The sequence below is a fragment of the Microcaecilia unicolor genome, chromosome 3 (assembly GCF_901765095.1).
Source record: "Microcaecilia unicolor chromosome 3, aMicUni1.1, whole genome shotgun sequence".
In the NCBI taxonomy this organism is placed as follows: domain Eukaryota; kingdom Metazoa; phylum Chordata; class Amphibia; order Gymnophiona; family Siphonopidae; genus Microcaecilia; species Microcaecilia unicolor.
In genome coordinates, this window is record NC_044033.1 from 324,739,069 (window position 1) to 324,756,863 (window position 17,795).

General features: G+C 42.6%; 1 protein-coding gene across 2 annotated transcripts in view; it reads right to left on the reverse strand.

Annotated features, from left to right (window-relative positions):
- Nucleotides 1–17,544, reverse strand: part of LOC115466843 (AT-rich interactive domain-containing protein 1B-like) — a 1,026,314-nt gene extending 1,008,770 nt beyond the window's left edge. For both annotated transcript variants that reach the window (XM_030198387.1, XM_030198389.1), the window contains exon 1: nucleotides 15,899–17,544. In XM_030198387.1, coding sequence (XP_030054247.1) covers nucleotides 15,899–17,152 — 1,254 coding nt within the window. In that variant the 5' untranslated portion in view covers nucleotides 17,153–17,544. The remainder of the gene's footprint in view (nucleotides 1–15,898) is intronic.
- Between the last annotated feature and the right edge of the window lie 251 nt (nucleotides 17,545–17,795).

Here is a 17,795-nt window from a genome sequence, read left to right on the forward strand (position 1 = left end):
TCACAGTCAGAGCTAGAGTGGGGCGTTGCCCCAAGAGCTATAGTTTTTTAGGACACTGCCAGCACTGGACAGTGGGGAGAGGACAGGGAAGGGCACTGTGCCTCTTGCTACTGGCTCAAAATACAGATTTCCAGGAACTAAGGGATATATTTTCAAGATGGTGGTATTGCACAAGGTTTACAATACCTTTGAAAACAGTTATTCTTAAAATTCATATTCTATTGCTTTTATACCTAATTCTCCGTTTCCACTCGCTTATAAACAAGCTGGACAAACTAGTTTTAGATTCAATTCACTAACAAGCGGAAGAGAAATGAACAGTCCCTGGACACATGCTAGATGCTCCCACCATTATGTTTGTTCTTTACTCTGTAGCTTTCAACACTTGAAAACAAAAAAAAAACAACAAAAAAAATCTGAGCATGCCAGTTCCTTCATTCCCAGAGAAACTATTTGAGAATTGAGGTCCTTCCATCTCAATCTGAAAAACGTTAAGGGCTGAGTCCGATACTTCCCTCCTGCTCCTTTCGGCATCTATTGGGGTACGATACCAAAAGCCTCCATTCATAATGATGAAGAATTTTCTTCCCTTTATTTCTCCTCCACACCCTCAACTCAAGTAGCCCAGGGAATAGGAGCCCATTTGCTAGGGCTCCTTCCAGAACCCTGCAATCGTTGGCCCTAGATCTGACCCCACTACTGGGTACTGTTCATGTGCAATGACTTAAATTCACTCCCTACCCAAATCAAGGGCAGGAAACACTGTCTCTGCAACATTTCCAAGCCGAGATGACCCAGGGACCAAAAATCAAACCTAAGTCTGCCACATAGCAGTGCACACTTACCACCTGAGTCACCAGGCCAGTTTTCAACATGAAAAAAAACCTTCAATAAAGAAGTACACACTAGCATTATGGACCATGAGTGGACTATGGGGGAAAGATTCTATATATAGAGCCCCCCCACACACAAAAAAGGCACTAAATTAGTGCTAAGCATCTTCTATAATCAATGCCTAGATTTTGTGCGCCAATCATAGAATACTAGTAAAAAAAGGCCCGTTTCTGGAGCCAATGAAACGGGCGCTAGCAAGGCTTTCCTGTGCCCCCCCACCCGTCATCGATGTGGGTGAATTGCTCTGCCTCCGCCCTCAACGTCATAACGTATGACGCGAGGGCGGTGAATTGCTCCGCCTCCGCCCTCAACGTCATAACGTTTGACGCGAGGGCAGGGCCCAGAGACTGTGATTTTCGAGGCTTCAGAGCTTCAAACATACGAACCTTGGCTTCAGTGACGTCAGCAGTCAATAGAACGTTGAGGGTGAGTTTTATATATATAGATGCTTAGATGATATTTCAGTATCTAAATCTACGCGCATCCATTTACACTAACAAAAATGTGGCATAAATCCCAGCAGGTAGATTCAAGCATACTGGACTAGGCACGTAAATTTCAGAACAAACACAAAACGCTCATTTCCTCGCCCATAACACGCCCCTTTTTGTCTGCAAGAAGTTCGGCGCACATCATACAGAATACACTTAGCGACTTGTGCGCCTAAGTTCTAATCAGTGCCAGTTAGTGCTCACTATTGCTTGTTAAGTGCTGTTATCAGCACTCATTAGCTTGTTAATGGACCACTGATCTGACACAGTATGGCTATTCTTATGGATAGCACATCCACAGGTATGTGACAGCATACCATTGTAAAAAACTTTTGGGTATGAGAGAATAGGTTGATGAAGACCTATCTGCAAGTTAAGTTTTTAATTTTTTCATTGAAGTTTGTATTTTGCCTATTCAGGGCCACGGCTATTTAAATCGAACACAGTTTTTGACGCTGTAATGGTGATATGAGATCTTATTTTTCAACATGGAGATAAATATGTGATTTTATTACAGACGGTGCATCCCACATTTGATAGTATGAAGATAGGTTTTGATTTTGGATGATTGAAAGACAATGTACGGAATTTTGTATTTTTTAAGTCATTTGCATAATTCACATATGTCGTCTTGAACCCTTAGCAAGATGGATAGATCATCTAATAAAACGTAAATTTCTATGCTTACACAGAATTCTACATAGGGAGTAGGAGGCTGCAGAATGCAGAATTCTGTGGTACTGCATATAATATTTTCAACATGTTTTGTGCAGAATTCCCATGAGTAGTATATAAAGTAAAGCATGAATTAAGGTGTGCAAAGCCTGCTGATCCAAACAGCATCTAAGAGAATGCATTTGTCACAGAACAGTAAACTCTTGCCTCAACGATGAAACCTGAGGCAAAAGGAGAGTTGGTAATCAATAATACCTAGATATCAAAAGATATCAACAGGGATTACAGGTAAATCAAATAAAGTAGGTATTAATGATAGATGGGTAGGGAGACCAGAAATCCAGTATGCTGTTGTATTATAAGTGTGGGGAATAAGACCGTGAGAAGCTAACCAATTTACAACCAGGGTTAGGCTAGACTGAAGAGCAGAAGTGTTTGGATTATCAGGGTCAGTATAAGCAAGCAGCAAATCATCAGCATACTAATAAGTGCTAAGCCCTAAATCTTGAATGCTAATTGCAATGGGCAAATAAAAATATATATTTTTTTAAAACGAGGTGACAGCCAAAGGAAGTAAACCATGAGAGCGATAACTTGATCCAATTAGAGGGAATAGGATCAGTAAGGCAAAGTAGTAACTTGTATATAATACGAGCAAAAAGTAAAGATAGCATAGAAAAGGTAGGCAACTTAACAGAGCACCACCGATCATGAGAAAATGAGATGGTCGGTCAGTGGAAGGCCTGAATTAAGATGACAAAAAACTATCAGGAGAAGGGAGGGGGGGAAAAAGCCTGCAATGTGGACATCTTATAAACGAAACGGATCAGCTAAACCTCTGCTGAAGGCATAGTGGAAGAGGCACCAATCTGATGGTGGATCAGCAAGAATAGCACAGAATTTTAGATGGATTAGTTGCATTGTTAATCAAATGGGTATAAGATCTTTTAGCTGTCCTCGCAGCTCGTCATTGGTAACATCACTAAATCATATGCTGCCATGCTAATTGCTATAAGCACCCCATGAAGACCCCTTACACGGACAACTGAGCAGCTGAAGAGGAAAGATTCAGAAAAAAGTTCTGATAAGAAAATACAGCATACCTTTAATCCCCAAATCTACAACAGGGTTGTCTATGTTTAAAGTCCAAGAAGGCTCTAAGAACCAGCCCCAACAGTGCATATACTTATACCTTCTCTGAAGCTGGCATAACTATATACAAGTACATGTACACATGTGCCCACATATCTTATAAAATAATTATGCAGACATAATTACTAGTGCTGCACTTTAAGGTTTAATTGCTTATATTAGCATTCTTACTTGTTTCCTTTATATAGTTTCTTCTCTTGTCTCCCCACTTATTGAGGGATTGGAAAATGGTATGGTATAATTTACCTATCTGTTGATCTTTTAAATTCCTGTATAATTTAATTCTAAACATAATGGGCCCTGTTTACAAAGGCGCGCTAGCGTTTTTAGCGTGTACTAACTTTTAGTGCGCCTTTGAAATCAGGGTCCAATATTTTTCTTATTTCAAGAATTATCTTGACGTATAAGTTTTTTCATGTGTGTGTAAGTACTAGCACCTAAATGGTCATAATTTTACTTAAGGCCTTTTCCATGCATAAAATCAGCTTCACACGTTGAAAAACCTTTATAAAAGTACTCCTATGCAGTGCAAACGAACTAGATAAAGGGAACTGGAGAATAAAATCGACAGAAGGAACAATAAAGCCAAAAAAACGTAGGCAAGATAATATTTGCCAGCAGTGCTAATCAGCTTCCTTAAGTCTATAAGAAATGGATCAAAATGAGCAAAGATAAAAGCAAAATAAGTTACAATTCTGGCAGAAAATGTAAAAACACTATAATCTGATATTTCAGCTTTGTTCTTCAACTTGTTCACCACCCCTCTTTCCTCCCACAACAAGCCAGCTCACAATCTACATTCACATTATCATACCAGCATCTAGACACTGCCAATCTACACTGAAAACTCATGGAGGAAAATCAGGACCTACATCACCTTTCCACATCATCCTCTGTGTGTGTGGGGGGGGTGGGGGGAGTAATATTCAGTTAACAAGGGTTTAGATTGTTTGAAATGGGGTCAACAGCAAAAGGATTTTTTGAATTATTAACGCTTGGTTTTTTTCTTAACTGCTTTTCTTTTAAATTGGAACTAAAGTTTAGGACCTCATTTCCAGGGCTAGTACTACCATTAGGCAAACCAAGAAGGGGCTTATGTGCTAAATTAAGTGGTAAAGGACAAGTAGAACCGGCTAAAAAAGAGCCTCAGGCCCTGCTAGTTGAGGAGCGAACAGCTTGGAGAGGCAGGAGCTTGTACTATGGCTCCCAACCATGCTTCCTCCTGAAATGCCATACGATCCTGTTCAAAATTTGTGTCACAATCAGCACTTCTTGATGTTGTGCATTGAAAAATCTGCATCAGGAAGTGCTGGCCCCTTGATTATCTACTGTGAAATGGGCTCACAGTGCTGGCCTTATGGAGGGGAAAAAGACGAGTAGGAGGGAGTCACAAAGGGGAGCCCACAACTATATCACAGGTAACGAGACAGGAGGGCAGTGGGTTGCTTTTCTAGCACCAGCCTTGCTCATTCAAGATAGATACTCAGCAAAATGTGTTGGTACTTGGTGGTAATAAGTTTTTAGGTTGTATTAACTGTGTCATGATTTAGTCATCATTAAACACCAAAACCAAAACCAGTAGAAAACATACCTTGCTGAGCTGATGACCCAGTTTACTACCTCCACCGGCCAACCTTGAAAGTGGAGTTCAGAAACTGGAACCTTAAAAGTTGTTCATGATCTAGTGTCCTTTTGTGTCACAGGAAGAAGCAAACCACAGAAGTGATTTTAGGGAAAAAATATCTTAAATCATGGACTCATTTCAAACATCCAGAAACAAAAGGAAAACAGTACTGGATTTATTCCCAAAACAACTGGCCCAGCTCAGATAACAAGAAGGAAGGTAAGAAGCATAGCAGAAGCAGCAGCTTAACATCTTTTCAGTGAAGGAGAAATGCTATGTTGTTTTCTCTAAATATATCTTTTTTCCCTACCTTCCATCACATGGCTGTAAAATTACAGAACTTCCTTATTCTTCACAGGCTATGCCGTCTCAAAAGTTCATATACTACAAAAGAGGTGAATTTTTATGTTTGTTTAATTAAAGGTATCACAACCCTCAAGGACCAATACAGCTACTTCAACTCTATACTGTAAAAAATGCATTAAAAAAAATCTCCAGTCCTAAAAAAAGTTATGGTCTGTTGACAGAAACAAGGATACGTTCCCTCCAACCCTTTTCTCATCCATTTTGCCACCAACCAAAAGAAATTAAAATTTAAAGGCCTGATATACAGCTCACAGCAGTCAGCGAATTTAAACCATGGGCTGAATCTGACCCAGACATTTGATGCCAGGTCTAATCCAGGTACCAGAATTGAGTATCCGGGTCTGGCCAGCCACCAAAGTTATCCACGTCCTGGCCGATATTCAGACCAGTGCATGGATAAAGTTACGACAGCCTTTTTATTAAGAGGTTGATCTAATATGATTTCTCCAATATCAAACGCTCAACATACAGAGGGATGCATTTGTGATTAATACTTCTTGGAGTGGAAGCTTTTGAAACAGAAGTCCCTGAATCAAATTGTTGTGTGCATTTTCCACTATTGAAAGGAATGGAAACACTCGGCTTTTTTTTTTTTTTTTTTTGTTAAAATGAGACCGATAAAATGGTACCACTGGAACATTGGCTTTCAATGAACCTGAGGCATGTGAAGGCACATATATAGAGTCATGTGAACCATGCTGCCCTATGGCCAAGCAACACCATAAGGCAGTGAGCTAAGGAAGCTGTTCTCTCCATAAGACTCTGGAAGTTCCCGATGAGAAATGATGTTTCCTAACCAAGGAGTATGCTGTGCAACTGGATAAGTAAGGCGGGAAAAATGTGCTGATCAAACAGCACCTGAGAAAAATGGAAGCAATATCCCTGTTTTATTATGTTGAACCCTCACAGCTCTTTAGCTACCATCAGCCAGGACAAATATACAAAAACATTTTAGCTTTCCTCCCATTAGGAACAACAGGGAAACACTTGTGGAGAAACTGGTCATGGAATGACCCCCAAAACACAAAGATTTCATGCTGCGTCTTAGACTTGAATGATCATTTGTCTCTACTTTGTGGCCTGCAAGTTGCTCCTCTAGCGTGATACTGAAGGTAGGTTCTTCTCTTGCAAAAGAACCAGATTATATATGCAAAGGGTTGTTTAAAAAAAAAAAAGGACTGTTCCCAGTGGCCAAAGACAAACTTTGGGGGTGAAGCAGTGATCTTCTATTAAATCAAGCCTGTTTTCAGACAGGTTTTTTGTGCAGGAAGCAATCACTAAACTACTAAGAACATTCTAGTACAGTGTTTTTCAACCGGGGTACCACAGTGAGCTGCTGCACAGGAACAGAGTTTGCAGGGGTCCATAGGAATCCCCTTCAGGTCCATGGTGTTCCCATGGGAATATACAAGCCTCTCAGTGACCACCTACCTACCCAGAGTCCTCCAAGACTCCCCACTCCAAGTACCGTCGTCTCCTCCCTTCAATAATTCACCACAGCAGCAGTTGCTGTCTGCTTGGGCTAATGCAGCAAGGCTCATACCGACACATTCATGGGACAGCAGTGTTGGAGGTCATCTGAACTACTGGCATGTGCATGGGGCAACCTCCACGTGCTTCTGGCCCATGCATGTGTCAGTGTGAGCCTTGCTGCATTAGCCCAAGCAGACAGCAACTGGAAAAGGTGCAGCGAAGGGCGACTAAAATGATAGCGGGGATGGGACGACTTCCCTATGAAGAAAGACTAAGGAGGCTAGGGCTTTTCAGCTTGGAGAAGAGACGGCTGAGGGGAGACATGAAAGAGGTATATAAAATAGAGTGGAATGGAACAGGTGGATGTGAAGCGTCTGTTCACGCTTTCCAAAAATACTAGGACTAGTGGGCATGCGATGAAACTACAGTGTAGTAAATTTAAAACAAATCGGAGAAAAAGTTTCCTCACCCAACGCGTAATTATACTCTGGAATTCGTTGCCGGAGAACGTGGTGAAGGCGGTTAGCTTAGCAGAGTTTAAAAAGGTTCACAACTCCTGCACGTTTCTTCAAGGCAGCTGTATCATTTTGTGTAAATTCACAATCAGGTTTTTTTTCTATAGCAAGACCAACTGAATGGAAAACATTACCAAAGGATGTACAAACGATTTTGACTCAACAATGATATTTAGGAAGGTGGACTTTTCGAAAGCAAGAAAAGAAGGCAAATTCAGGGAAGGAAGGAAGGGCGAGTGGCGATGCCAGGGCGTAGGGGTGGATGTGGCTCCAAAAGAGGTGGCCTAATGGCAGGGCTGCCACTGAAGACATTTTGTGTTCTCTAAGACTTAAGCAGGACTTTGTACAGGAAGAATGTTTGAAATAAAAGAACACGCCTGACACCAAAATTCATGTTATTCTACAATCAAAAATCATATGAAGCAAAGTACCAGTGTGCGAGCCACAGCCCCAACATTTGTTGTTATTCGAGAGACCAGCTACCGCCAATTTATGAGGAGTCCAAATCGCCCTGTGACGAAAGAAATATAATGACTGTACGTAGCTGACCAGAGATAAGACCACTGATTGGGTGATATCTGAATCTGAAGATCGTTTTCCCAAACTGAACATAGGTTCTGTGCTATTCCAAGATCAATTGGATGTTTCCCAACAAAAATTGCTTAACATTTTAGTGGTTGCTGCGCTAAAACTGGTTCTTATGCATTGGAAAGATAATTCTAATCTCAACCCTACTTTTTGGTGGCATTCAATTTTACAGATTCATAAATTTGAAACCTTTGTTGCAGACAAAACAGGTGAGATGTTCTACTGCTAAAACTTGGTCACATGGGGATAATTATCTGAAATCTTATAATTTTAGGTAACTTGTTTAAATTTTTTTTTCTCTCTCTCTCTGAATTCTGTGTTACAGTTGATGTTATTACTTGATGTTTTTTTTATGTCCAAGAATTTTACTTGATGTTGATAAATTGTCTTTTTCTAAAACCAATAAAATTCTTGGACTTAAAAAAACAACAGGACTTTGAACAGATGCACCCCTTTCTGTTGCAATTGAACTATGTATGTTGAAATATACATGAATGCATGTAATGAAGGTACACAGAGCATGTGAAAGACTTTGACTAATCAGGTGGATCAATGATGGAGTGGGAAGAGAATAATCACTGCTGGCATAAGACAGAAAAAGGTGTTAGCAGGTTGGCTGGCAAGACAACAAAGTGGGTCTCCTGTATTTTATGTATTAAAAATGGATTATGCATGTTATGCTATCTGCTGTGAGTTATTAAACACTAGTAAAAAAAAGGCCCGTTTCTGACACAAATGAAAGGTTTTCCTTCGGAGTGTGTATGTTTGAGAGAGTGTATGTGCGAGTGTGTGTGTGTGTGAGAGAGAGAGAGAGAGTGTCTGGGTGCAAGTGTGTCTGTGAGAGAGAGAGTGTGTGTGAGAGAATGAGAGTGTGTGCAAGTGCTTATGTGAGTCACAGTGTGTGAGAGACAGTGTGTTTCACACAGATACAATGTGTGCGAGAGAGAGTGTGTGAGACACAGACTCTCTGTGAGACTGCGTGTATGAGACCAAGAGAGTGTGTGAGTGACTGTGTGACACATAGAGAGTGAATGTGATACAGTGTGAGACAGAGTGTGTGAGAGACAGTGTGTGAGAGTGAGAGAGAAAGACATTGACTGTGAGAGAGAGTGTGTGTGTGTGTGTGACAGAGATACCTCCCCCCCCCTCTCTGGTGTCAGGCCCCCCCTCCCTCCCTCTGTCTGGTGTCTGAGCGTTACTGTGCAGGACGCTGAGCTCTGGCTGTGCTTCAAGGAACTGAAGCCGAGAAACCTCATGTGGTTGGTCACTTCTGCTTGTGACGAACCCGGAAGTACTCGAGGGCGGAGCTTACAGAGATGGAGCCTGAGCTTCAGAAGCTTCAAACCCTTCACTGAAGCCAGGGAGTCCGCTTCAGAACGTTGAGGTTGGTTTTTATTATATAAGATTACATATTAGAAATAAAGGACTAGATTCAGTAAATTGTGCTGAAACGGCATGGAAATAAAATTATGCACTGAGCAGTACTCTATAAAGAACATCCGCACTTTAAAGAATAGCGCCTAAGCGTCTAATCAGCGCCTATCTTAAGTCACCTGCATTTACACCTACTGAAAGCGGGTGTAAATGCCAGCACCTAAATCTATAAGAATGCACGTAATTCATAGGAACGTCCTCAAACGCCCCCTAAACAAACTCCCCAAAAATGTGTCCCCTAGGATTTAGGCACGGATCCTTACAGAACACAATCTGTGCATAAATCCCAATCAAGGCCAATTAACACCAATAATTGGCACTGATTATCTAATTAATCAAGTCGCACGTGCGAAATCAGCATGCAACTTTAGTATTCATATATAGAATCCATGGAAAAATGAACAAATAAACTGCAAGAGTTAAATGGATGCAGCTACCCCCTCTTATTCCATATTTGATCAAATGAAAGGTTCATCAAGCCTAGCACCCTAGTCCCAAAAGTGACCAATCCAGGTCACATATGCCCAGCAGGAACACAAAGAATTGATCCATTTCTTTTTACTTACACCCAGAGACAGTAGTGACTTTCCCAACCCACCAGGCTGCTTATAATGGTGTATGACCTTTCCTCCACAGAATTATCTAAACCCTTTTAAAACACAACTAGGTAATTTATTCATTAGGATTTATTTATCACCTTTTTGATGAAATTCACTCAAGGCAGTATACAGCAAGAATGTCAAACATGAGCAATAGACAATTACAGCAGTAAAACTATTCAAGTAACAATACAAAGTGTGGCATAGTATACTACTTACAATGTCAACACAATATGCAACAAAGCATTTTAATCAAATTCATCGCATTCATCATACCTTCCAGTAACAAATTTCACAGTTAAATTGTACACAGAGTGGAAAAGAAAAACAAAAAAACACTTCTTCCACCTATATTAATGTCATGGTGTGTCCCTTAGTCTGGTACTATATAAAAGGGTAAACACTCATTTCCTATTTACCAGTTCCAGCCCACTTACAATCTTATAAGACCTCTCATATCTCATCTCTGTCATCTTCTCCCACCTGATCGACTTTCACCTTAGTAGAGTTGTTCCACCCCTGTGTCAGATTGTTCACTCTTCTCTGCATCCTCCCTAATTTTGTCATATTTTTTTTTTTTGACACGCAGCTACCAGAGTCATAAACAACATTCAAGGTTTTCATGGACGGACACAGAAATATTATGAATGATATTCAGTTTTATTTTATGGTATGAGTACTGGGAATATAAAGTAGGTGATGAAGTGATGGGTCCCTTGTGCATGACAGATAAGGCATCAGTTTCCAGTATCCGTAGGTTTTGATGGCCCGTGTGACTGGGGACCAGGAGTGAATCCATACCAGCCATGAAAGCACTGAGGACTGCATGACGAGTGTACCAGAAAGATGTGTGCCTACTGCCCATGAGTGTTGATAATTCTTGGAGAGGAACACTAAATAAAGGGTGTCAAATAAAGATAAGGAGCTTTTATTCTGAAGGATAAAGGGATTACATTTGCACACATTTTGGCCTTAGATGGCAGCAGGCTCCTGATAAACCGTACCTTGCTAATGCACTGGCGGTTTTGGCACCGAGTGTGGTTAAGTGCTAGGTTGATTTCTCTGGAATTGGGGCAAATAACTATTCAGAATGTATGATAATGTATGATAATGAGGCAACGTGGTGAGAGAATCGAGGACGTGTTTTGACTCCTTGTCCTTAGACTGCATTAAAATTTTCCCACCTTTTTCTGAAGATTACAGGCATTGTACAGTGTGAACCTGGATAAACAAAAAATAATAATCAGGCTCATGCATAGAGAAATGAAGCAACTAATGCATTTCATGGCTCAAAGTGGGAAAAGCCCAAAATACCTAACATATACCATTTTTTCTCCTATTTGCCCTCCTAGCAGCCTCTGCTCCAGATCTAAATAACCATTACTTGAATATTGCCTGTCTGCTGAAATAGCTGCTCACCTTGGCCTCCTTTCCAGCCTTGAAAGGGGAGAACCTGGCACAGTGACAGTAAATAAAAAAAACATTTCACTCGCTCATGATACACCCACTTCCCCCTGAGGAAAAAAAATGCTGCATCATGGTTTCACTACAAAGTGAAAGTTGTCCACCAAGCATAAAATCAAAATACATTTTCTAGGGCAGAAAGGAAGATTTCATGTCAGAAGGCATAGTGATTTTGCTATTGTATTATAATATTTGTTACCATCATTGTATTGTAGCTATACTTGTTTACTGGAGTGTTGTTGATGAATAAAGAAATAAAAGTTTAAAAAAAAATGTACAAATACAATGATTTTGCACAGCCATCTGACTTGCATATGTTCACAGATTCTTAAAACTGGGCCAACAGAATATCAAGCCATGTTGCAACTCCTCCTTCCCTCAGTGACTATTAGAAGCGTGTTCCAAGTACCAACTAAAAACAAATAGCTGGGCATCAGAGTCACATTATTCACAACAAAAAATGAACCACAAAATGATTCCGAATAATATATTAGTGCATTATAGGAAACCAATCCGATTGTGAGTTATGCTTTCAATTCATGCCTAAAAGCAGAGTGAAACAATCCTTTTCTCTGGAACAGTATTGTTTATTGTGTGTATAAATCATATGTTTAATAACTACAGATCCAGTTTAGCATGCTCCAATTTCTTAGCCTTGTCTACTGCTAACCCTCAGAAGGAACTGCATTTTGCTGGATAATGCATAATGTAGATGGCATCCAAACTTAGCCAAGGAAATATTGTAAAAAAAAAAAAAAAGGCCATGATCCTTTTTCCAAATCCAAATAGCACTGAGACCAGCAGAATCTTCTCTTATGCCTTTTCTCCACAATGTTCAATTATTAAACTAGCCAATAATAAAAACAAAATGCCATTGATGAACGACAGTCTTTAAGCCAAAAAAGATGCACATAAACTGTACCTTACCAGACAGGTCTTACAAACCTGCAGAGTACCCATCCACCCCAGGGAGGTAGAGGGGGGAGGCAAAGCCAAATTCAGACTCCATGATTGCGAGTTCTGAAGGAAAGCTGGTGCATTACCCCTCCCCAACCCCACCCCAAGTCCGTTGCTGCAACAAGCAGTTGAGCAAGTTATAAGTGCATATAAGGAGAATAATCCCCAGGTACTTATGCATGAAGACTCATAGAATCAGACCCCAGCCCTGGTTCCAAATGAGCTGGAAGTACAGAGGGGAGGAAAACAGCTAAGTCAGTGGCTCCCAAACCTGGTCCTGAGGGCACCCCAGCCACTCAGGTTTTCAGGATATCCACAATGAATATTTTCTGGCCGTCTCCATCTCTGGCCGTCTTCAAATCTAAGCTAAAGGCCCACCTTTTTGATGCTGCTTTTAACTTCTAACCCTTATTCACTTGTTCAGAACCCTTATTTTATCATCCTCACTTTAATATTCCCTTATCTCTTATTTGTCTTGTTTGTCTGTCCTGATTGTAAGCTCTTTCGAGCAGGGACTGTCTCTTCATGTTCAAGTGTACAGCGCTGCGTACGTCTAGTAGCGCTATAGAAATGATAAGTAGTAGATTTGCATGCACGGCCTCCTCTGCATGCATATCTCTCTCTTGAATATTCATTGTGGATTTCCCGAAAACCTGACTGGCTGGGGTGCCTCCAGGATCATGTTTGGCCATGACTGAACTAAGTCAAAAAAATAAAAAGAAAATTTTAAAAGAAAAAAAAAAATCACATTCTACTCACCATTTACTACGTCAAGGAAATCTGAAGTCACAGGACAGCACAGAGCTCTACAAACACTAAAGGTTTTCCATGCTGAGGACATAATGAATTCAGTCCCATGCCACTAAAACTAAAATATTTCTGACTGAATTGCTGCTTAGAATGAGCATTTTCTATGTTGCTTACCTTTCTGGCTTTGAAGGTTCATGCATTTTAAAATAACTTCTCCGAGTGCAAGTGGACCATACAAGTATTTTTAATTATTCACATTAATTACATTACTGACTCCTTATAACCATCTAAGCCAATGCCAGGATATATTTTCTTTCAAGATAAGCTCATGACATTGTCTAGTTCCTCATTTCCTTGCCTGCAACACCAAACTAATTCTTACATATAGTTTCATAAAAACAAATCTATAAGCACTAGACTCAAATATTTATTCTTATCATGTTTATATGATCACTTCAGGAGTTGAGTTCATCATGCACTGAAGTACCTGCTGCCTTTTTATTGGCTTATATACAAGTATACCCATATAGTAAAACAAATAGCATAAAATGGAATAAGAAAATGCATGCATAAAGGCTATACCAGTCTATTTTCAGCCCACATATTTATGTATTATATTTACAGTATAGGTCACCATGAAAAACTATTCGCAAAGGCCTTGGTAACTTTATTCACTCTATGGACATAAAACAGTGGTAAGCGTGATCAACTGTTGTAATGTGATAAATCTCTGCAGCCCTTTTCTGTTCTTAACATTTGTACATGCCAACAGAAATCTACTAAGCAAGGGCAACTAGCCTGGTCTGGTGATTCACAGAGATCTGGGTTTGATTCCTGGCTCTAGTCATCAAGGGTGGCAGATGCAGTCATTATGGAATGGTGACAGCAAGTGGCTGGATTTAGGGCCTATGGCTGCAAGATTCTGGAAGGTGCTTTGATGCATGACTTTCAGCTGTGGGCCTCACTGCAGTGACTGTACTGTAGTAAGTTGGCAGGGTAATGGCGAGTAAGGCCCTTGGCATCAGATCTATCCAGACTGTGATTGAGCAGGCAGCCCAAAGCAACAGGAGAAAACTGGTGGCTTTTAAAAACAAAACTGCCAAGGCAAATAAACTGGAAGGCTGCATACTGGATCAAAACATATTTACTGAGGCAGGAGATCTAAAACTAAGAAATGCCTCTCTTTAGCGTTTACAGATTTACAGTAAAGTAGGGTTTTTAATGTGAGTTTAACACAGACTGCTTCAATGGGTGGATTAAATAAATAGCGACTCAAAGATCCCCTTGAAGTGGAGAAAAAAAACCTAATGTTTGGAGCAGTGTGCTGAGAATTGTGGGGGGGGGGGGGGGGGGGAATCAGGTTCAAACCCCACTACAGCTCCTTGTGATCTTGGGCAAGTGACTTACTCCTCCATTGTCTCGGGTAAAAGAATGTTCTAGGGAGAGGAAAATACCTACTGTCCCCCATCCACACAAAAATCCTTCACCACAGAGGCTACTACCATTAAAAAAAATGTTTTAATCCTACAAAAACTTTTTAACCCATGCACAAAAAGGATGCTCTAGCAAAACTAAAAGGTCTGTTGCAGAGCATTTGTATGACTCACATACCACCCTTGCGTCAAAATGCACAAAATTCTCGGAGCCTCTTTTCAAACGAACACTTTAAGGGCTGATGCACTTAAGAGCCATCATCGCCCCCCACCCCCTTCGCCCTGCGCCTAGGGGCCCCTGAATACTGCATCTGCAGAGGCTGTGGCTGGGTTATTATTTCTGGGACTGTACTGCTCAGCATTTCTATTTACATCAGCGGTGCTAAATGCCCAATGGTGAAAGGGGAGCCAATCAGATGGCAGATTAGATGTCAACTCAGAGGCAGCTGTCTGGAGACTATTACAGCCAGTTTACCTCCACAATTCAAATTCCAAATCTTGCAAAGAAGATCAAGTCACTTAGGCTGCTAGATCAGCTAGAGAGAAGCACAGTAGGAGTACAAGCCATTTTTCCTAGTCAAAGCTCTTTTCTCGGATAAAAACAGATACGCTACGCAGAGCAATATAGGATGTAAAAGAATGTGATCACTAATCATTACTTATTGCCTCTTTTTTTTAAATCAGGGGATCCGATAACGGGTTATTTCTTGGTTTGGACCGCCCGAAAATCGAGCTCTCTCTCTCTGCAGTCGCACCACGAACGAAAACACACATTTCTATTACGAATGCATTTCTTTCAAGCTGACTTTAACAGACAAGACGCTCTGCATATTCTGAGTACTGCACAAACACAATCGAATAATGCATTTAATGAACACTAAGGGTCTTCCTATGAATATTCATGACACGATTTTTTTTTTTTTTAAAGGCAATTCGGACGTACGTATGTGCATATATACAAACATATACGTTTTTCAAGTTTCACCGATCAACCTAAATCGACAGGAATAATTGTGGTAAATACATCGTGGACCCTGTAAAAGGTCTCAATAGACCGACCATATTTTGGTACCATGTAACGTGCTGTGTCGGCCGATTACAGGAATAATTTGGTAAGGAAAAAAGGGAGTTGGGGGAGAAAGAGAATTTTTATTTTTTGGCGAGACAAATATACTACTACCTGGATCTTTGTCTTTCTGGGAAAGAAACGTTAAATGCTAGCCAGCTATGTGATGATGCAGACTACCAGGGTTGTTTTTTTTTTTTATTATTATTATTGATGCCTAGTGGGGAGCTCAGCCCGAATCAGAGACGGTACTGCAAGACTGCTGTTTAACAGGAGACTGGCAGTAACAGTCACTCGATACTTGACATGCTAAAAACCTCCAACAACAACAACAAAACAGCAAGAAAGTAAAGTGGAAAAGTGGTCATCAGGGTGGGGAGAGCCAGGGACGAGAACTAGCAGCAGTTTCACACTTACCTGGGCTCTGCTGCCAGGGCTCATGGCCAGGTGGGCTCGTTGTGGCGCTCCCCAGCCGGGGTTGCCAGTCCCGTACTGGGAGCCCCCCAGCTCTTTGGCCATGCCCATGCCGGCCGGTGGCTGGCTGTAGTCGGGGTAGCCGCCTCCGTAGCTCCTCATCATGGGGCTGGGGGAAGTGAGCAGTTGGTTGAGGGTCGGTGTAGCCCCGGAAGGGAGCTGGCTCTGTCCCGGGTAGCGAGCGAAGCCGCCGCCAACCTTACCGGGGCCCATCAGCCCGCCGCCGCCCTGTCGGGGGGATCCGCTCAGCACCCCGTAACCGGCGGAAGAGGAGGAGGACGCGGCGGCGGAGTAGCTGCCGGGCCGGCCGTAGCCCTGGTAGTGGTTGTAGTGGGCGAAGGCTTCGTGCGAGTTGTGCAGTGGCTCCATGCCGCCGCCGCCGCCACCACCGGAGTGCATCATCCCCATCCCGGGGCTTTGTTGTCCGCCATGTTGATCAAAGCAGGGCCCTGCTCGGCTCGCCCCGCCGTAGTAACTAGTAAACTCCGGTACCCCCGACGACGAGCTGCTGGTGCTGCTGCTGCTGTTCGTTAGCGGCGGCGCTGGTGGCGGCTGCTGTTGCTGTCCCCCTCCTCCTCCCAAAGGTCCCAAGCTGGGGTGCTCGTAGCGGCTGCCCAGCGACTGCCCTGCCGCCGCCGCCGCCTCCTCCTCTTCCTCCTCGTCGTCCCCCGGCTTCGGCGGCTCGGCCTCACTCCCAACAGTGCCATCTTTTCCTCCTCCTCCATGTTGTTGCTGCTGCCGCTGACTTTCCATGTCGGCCGCCTGGCTGCGGTACTGGAAGGGGTTCAGCGGGGGCGGCTGCTGCGGGGGATCCCCGGCGCTCTTCACTTTGTGGTTGGGGACAAGTGCCGCGTCCACGGCCGACATCCCCGTTTCGTCCGGCTCCGAGCCGCCTCCGTTGTTGTTATTATTACTATTGGCAGCAGGAGCTGCGGCGGCGGCGGCAGCCGAAGTCGCCTTGGCCGTGCTCAGGTGGTGGTGCAGAAAGTGGTGATGAGGAGGAGGAGGATGGTGGTGCTGGTGAAGGTGCTGGTGGTAGTGATCCACATTGTTGGTAGTGGTACTGGTGGTGTCCGCGGCTGCCGAGCCCGGCCCGGCTCCCCCGGCTTTCCCAGTGCCTAGATCCGGGCTCAGGCTAGGTCCTTTCCCCTTATTGTTCGCCGCCGCCGCTGTTACGACTTGTGCGGCCATGATCATTTCAACATTTCCGTCAAATCCAGCCAAAGGGGCAGCAGCATAGAAACGTACTCGCCGGACAGATTAAAAAACATTAAAGCACGAAGCAGCCAAAGGCAAGGGAGAAAACCGAAAAACAAGGGGAGGGGGGGCCCTTGAAAAAAAAAAAGCCCACAAAATTAAATATACTTAAAAGGTAGCCATAGATCAATCCAACGAGAACCACTGCAAAGAAAAGGGGAGAAAAACAACAAGAAGTCCTGCTTGTGATCAGAAACGGTATAGTGACCTTACGGTCTATGCCTGTTCTTGCTGTGGGATTTCATGTTGAAAGTCTTTTTTTTTTTTCTGGTTTAAATGAAACTTTTTTTTTCTTTTCCTCTCAAACCCGGATATGGGTAAATACACGTCTGACTGAGCCTATCTGGCCCAGCATGGCATGAGAGAGAGAGAGAGAGAACAGCTTTAACAACTCCCACCCCTGCTTCCCGATCACTCCTCTCTCTCTGCAAAACGAAAAGGCGGACTGAAATCCAGGGAACCGGATGCGTCTTTCTGCACACATTACACAGTTCAGGCACAGCAGAGGAAAAGAATTACTGTAGCCTGGGTACGCCTAGCAAAGACGCTCGTACTGCACTTCTGCTAATGAGCCCGGGGAGGG